The sequence below is a fragment of the Egretta garzetta genome, unplaced genomic scaffold, assembly GCF_000687185.1.
Source record: "Egretta garzetta isolate BGI_Z169 unplaced genomic scaffold, ASM68718v1 scaffold211, whole genome shotgun sequence".
Lineage (NCBI taxonomy): Eukaryota > Metazoa > Chordata > Aves > Pelecaniformes > Ardeidae > Egretta > Egretta garzetta.
Window position 1 is genome coordinate 1,032,673 of NW_009258673.1, and position 3,750 is coordinate 1,036,422.

General features: G+C 43.5%; 1 protein-coding gene across 1 annotated transcript in view; it reads left to right on the forward strand.

The window, feature by feature from the left end:
- Positions 1 to 459: 459 nt before the first annotated feature.
- The window catches only part of NDUFA8 (NADH:ubiquinone oxidoreductase subunit A8), a 21,673-nt gene continuing 18,382 nt past the window's right edge, over positions 460 to 3,750 (forward strand). The window contains exons 1-2 of the mRNA XM_035888606.1: positions 460 to 491; positions 890 to 939. Of these exons, the coding sequence (XP_035744499.1) occupies positions 460 to 491; positions 890 to 939 (82 nt within the window). The remainder of the gene's footprint in view (positions 492 to 889; positions 940 to 3,750) is intronic.

Here is a 3,750-nt window from a genome sequence, read left to right on the forward strand (position 1 = left end):
GTAATAACAAAAAGTAAACAAGTAACCTTTGCCAGCCCTTCTCAGTTTGCACCGAGCCGAGAGCAGGTCTGTAAGGAAACCTCTCTCCATGCAAGCGCACGGGTCTGTCTTGCTGCTAAGTGTCTGCGAGGCCGCATTCCCAAGAATGTGAAAGCCTACCATGAGCCACAGTTAGTGCGTTAATATGACCAAACCGTGCCCGAGGAACAGAAGACAGGAATCCACCCGTTACATAACTTGGTTTTAATTCGAACTGTAGATACATGTGTTTATCCCTCTGGGAGACCCGGGATCAATCTCCAACGTCGGCCGGGTGGGCAGCGAGCCTACTGGTTTGGCCAGCCCGTATTGCACACACGGTGAGCCTTCTCCTGACCGTGCCCCCGAGCTCCGCGTGGCGCTGACCGCGAGGCACGCTCGCCGCCCGGACCGCACGGGCAATGGCGTCAGGAGGCGCGGATGTCTGCTGAGGTGGCCACCGAGATCTCTCGGTCTGAGAAGTTACTGAATACAAGCATGCATTGATAGTTGTTGGGACAGATATGTATATATACATACACACATCTATCTGTGTGTGTGTGTATATATTAAAAATACAGAGAGCGAGAGAGTGCGATGGTAACACCTTGGACAGTTAGGCCGGTATTCTGTCTAATTGCAGCCAGCAGCTAGCAGCTCTACCCCCAGTTTAAAATAACATTTGAAAGGAGAGAGGAAATGAAGTCCGCAAAGAATTATTGTCACCTCCTGATGTGCGGATAACCATTTCCAGTGACAAGGCGCTCCCGCACGCCTGACCGGACTGGGACCAGCGCTGCAGAAGCATCCCCGCGGGGAGGGGACGGTCACAAGCTGCCCCTGTTGCGGTCACTTTTCTCCTTGTCTGTAGCAAGGAGCGCGAGCCGGGTGTTCCCTTTGTCGGCTGTTGGGAGAGCGTTTGTAACCGGGTGGTTGAAGCGGATCGTGTCCGCATGCAACAGCCTTGAGGCGCTGGTGGTGGTCGGCAGGGTCACCGGGGCCCGACTTCCTTCTCCATTTGTGCTGGTGCATCCTAATGATCGTTTAGTTGTGGAATTAGTGCCATAAACGAGCGGGTAGCTATTCCATTTAAGACTGAAGGAGAGACTTCAGGCTGTAACTTGACCTAACGTCCCACAGTACTTGAGATTTCCACAACTGTGTTGTTGAGGGAGAAAATGGTTTGATGCATTTCTCTTCTGTCTCGGCGGTGCGATGAAAGGGGAACTATTAAATATGTATCTGCTAAATATCAGCTTAGTTACTGAGCAAAAAAAAAAACCAACCCCAAACCCACAACCACTTGTGAAATGTACTGTATATCAGAGTTTTTGTAACTGATACCACTGGCAGGGCCGGCGCGCGGGGCAGAGGGCCGGGGGAGTGCGGGGGCTTCTCCCCCGTGGAAGTGGCCTCGCCGCTGCGCCGGGGGAGCTGCCCCGCTCGGGCTGTGCGCCGGGGCACTTTCCCCCATAAGTAGCCAGGAGCAGCTTTGCTAATTCAGAAATCAGGCTCTGTTTATATTAAGCCCAAATTGTTTGCAAAAACTGGAAGCAATTCAGCTTGTGCAGTTTTAGAGCTAATTATGTGTATGGAAAATACTCAACTGTACCAAGAATGTAAGAAATCCTCTAATTTATTCAATACATTGTTTCACAACATATTTCACACTGACTGTTGCCACTGAACCAAACCTTATCTCAGGTCATTTGCATTCATCTCCTGTCTGTAGATTTAAAAAAAAAAAATAAAATTAAAATCATTCTCATTTCCTTAGTTTATTCAGTAATTGCCAAATGGGTTCTGGTGCAGCGACGCAGACTCCACGCACTAAACTTTTCCAGTTGCTATTTACAAACCCTTTCGCAGACAAAATCCAGTGAAGAGAGCCAGTGAAAGGTGGTTCATTCAAGTTGAATAAGGTAACTAAATACGGCTAGGGTCTGAAAGTGGAACAGTTTACAGTTTTATTACCAATTTTTCTTTTTTTTTTTTTTTTGGCTCATGCTGGTTAACCCCAACACCCGAGCTAAAGGTGCTTACACAACTTACTAGTTGGGACGGGGGAGTGGGAACCAATCCTGCACTACTATCTGTGATGTATCTGTAGGATGCCAACGATAGACACATCAGTTTTATTTCATCCGCCAATCATTTTGTTGTAGCATGTTGCAATTCTGCATGTCTTGGCTACAATGGTTAAAAAAAAAAAAAAAAAGAAAATTTCTCTGAATGAGTGGACAGTCAAGACTAATATTTATTTTAAAAAAGTAAAACTAAATTGTAAGCACTTTTTTGTAAAACCAATGTCTGTTTTGTTACATACTTTTAATGTTGTGCTTTGTAAATGTCTTATTTGTGTAATAAATAAAGTTAATGCAAGTAGAAGTGCTGGCACTTACATCCAGAAAATGATGTAATTCCATTTTATTTTATTTTTAAATACTTTCTGGCTTACTAATCAAGCAGCAACCCACCCAGTTTTCCTCTTTTATTATTTTGTTAAACTCTGGCTTCAGGAGAGTTCAACAAACGTTCGTAGTAAATGGATATAATTTCCTAGTTAGCAAACCAGTCATTAAAGAATACCTCTGGTGTACATTATTACAATGATCAATCAATATCAAAGTACTGAGCAAAAAGAGAGGAAAGGAATTCACCAGGACAGCTAACTAAAATCTGGGAAAATAATGTTGATTAAGATGGATTTGAATGACTTCAACACTGAATCTGAGGCACTCTTTTTAACAAATTGTTTTCAGGCTTAATAACGTGTATATGCACTACACTGCACACCTCGCAGGAATGGTATTGTGAGTACAGTCTGCTTTTTTCCATGGCTTTCTCTCAGCGTGACTGATTAAATGATTATTTCTATTTTTGTTTGTGCCGACAAAGATGACAAAAAGATTATACTGCTGTAGAGGGAAGGGGTGAGACAAATCCACGAGGACAAATCAGATTTATTGCGAGCCAGATTACCTGCTTTGGAATATTATCGTCTAGCAAAAACTGTTTTCACGCTTTCGGTTTATGTTCATTTGTTTCGTCCCAAGCTTTCCGGCAGGTCCGAATGATCCATTCGTGCTCATCATCATCTAAAAGGGAGATAAAGAGAACACCAAATATCACCATGTCAGATCTGCCCTTTGCATCACTAGTGTCCGGCTCAAACAGGCAATTTTCCTTTTGAGAAATAAATCCGTTCTTAGCCGTGGGCATCTCTTAGAACACATTTTTTTTGTTTCTTTAAAAGATTGTGTGCTGTTGTGTCGGAATTTGTGAAGGCAGGAGGTACTGGCTCTATGGCAATGACTCTGAGTATTCGTCTGCTTGGTGACGTTAGCTTGGGCAGAACTAGGAGCTTTACACATACGTACTCTGGGGTTTGACCTTTTGGCAGGCGATGTGCAGGCGGTAGGTTGAACCGATCAGAAATGAAGATACAAATTTTTAAAATACTGTGTGCTGCTTGTCGGTTTATGAAAAGTGAAGGGAAAGAAAAATCTGTAGTCAGAACCTAGGTTCTTGTCTCCCAGGTTTTCTTTCAATGCTGTTTGCGAGATGTGCATTATGACAAGTATTGATAAGCTGATATAGTGGCCGATAGATGAATTTTAGACCATCTTCTGTGCCCCTTGTTAGTATTCATGGCTGTTACATTTCTTCTCAGAGCATAATGACGGTGTGGAAAGAAAAAAAAAAAAAAAAAAAACAAAAACAATGTAGGGA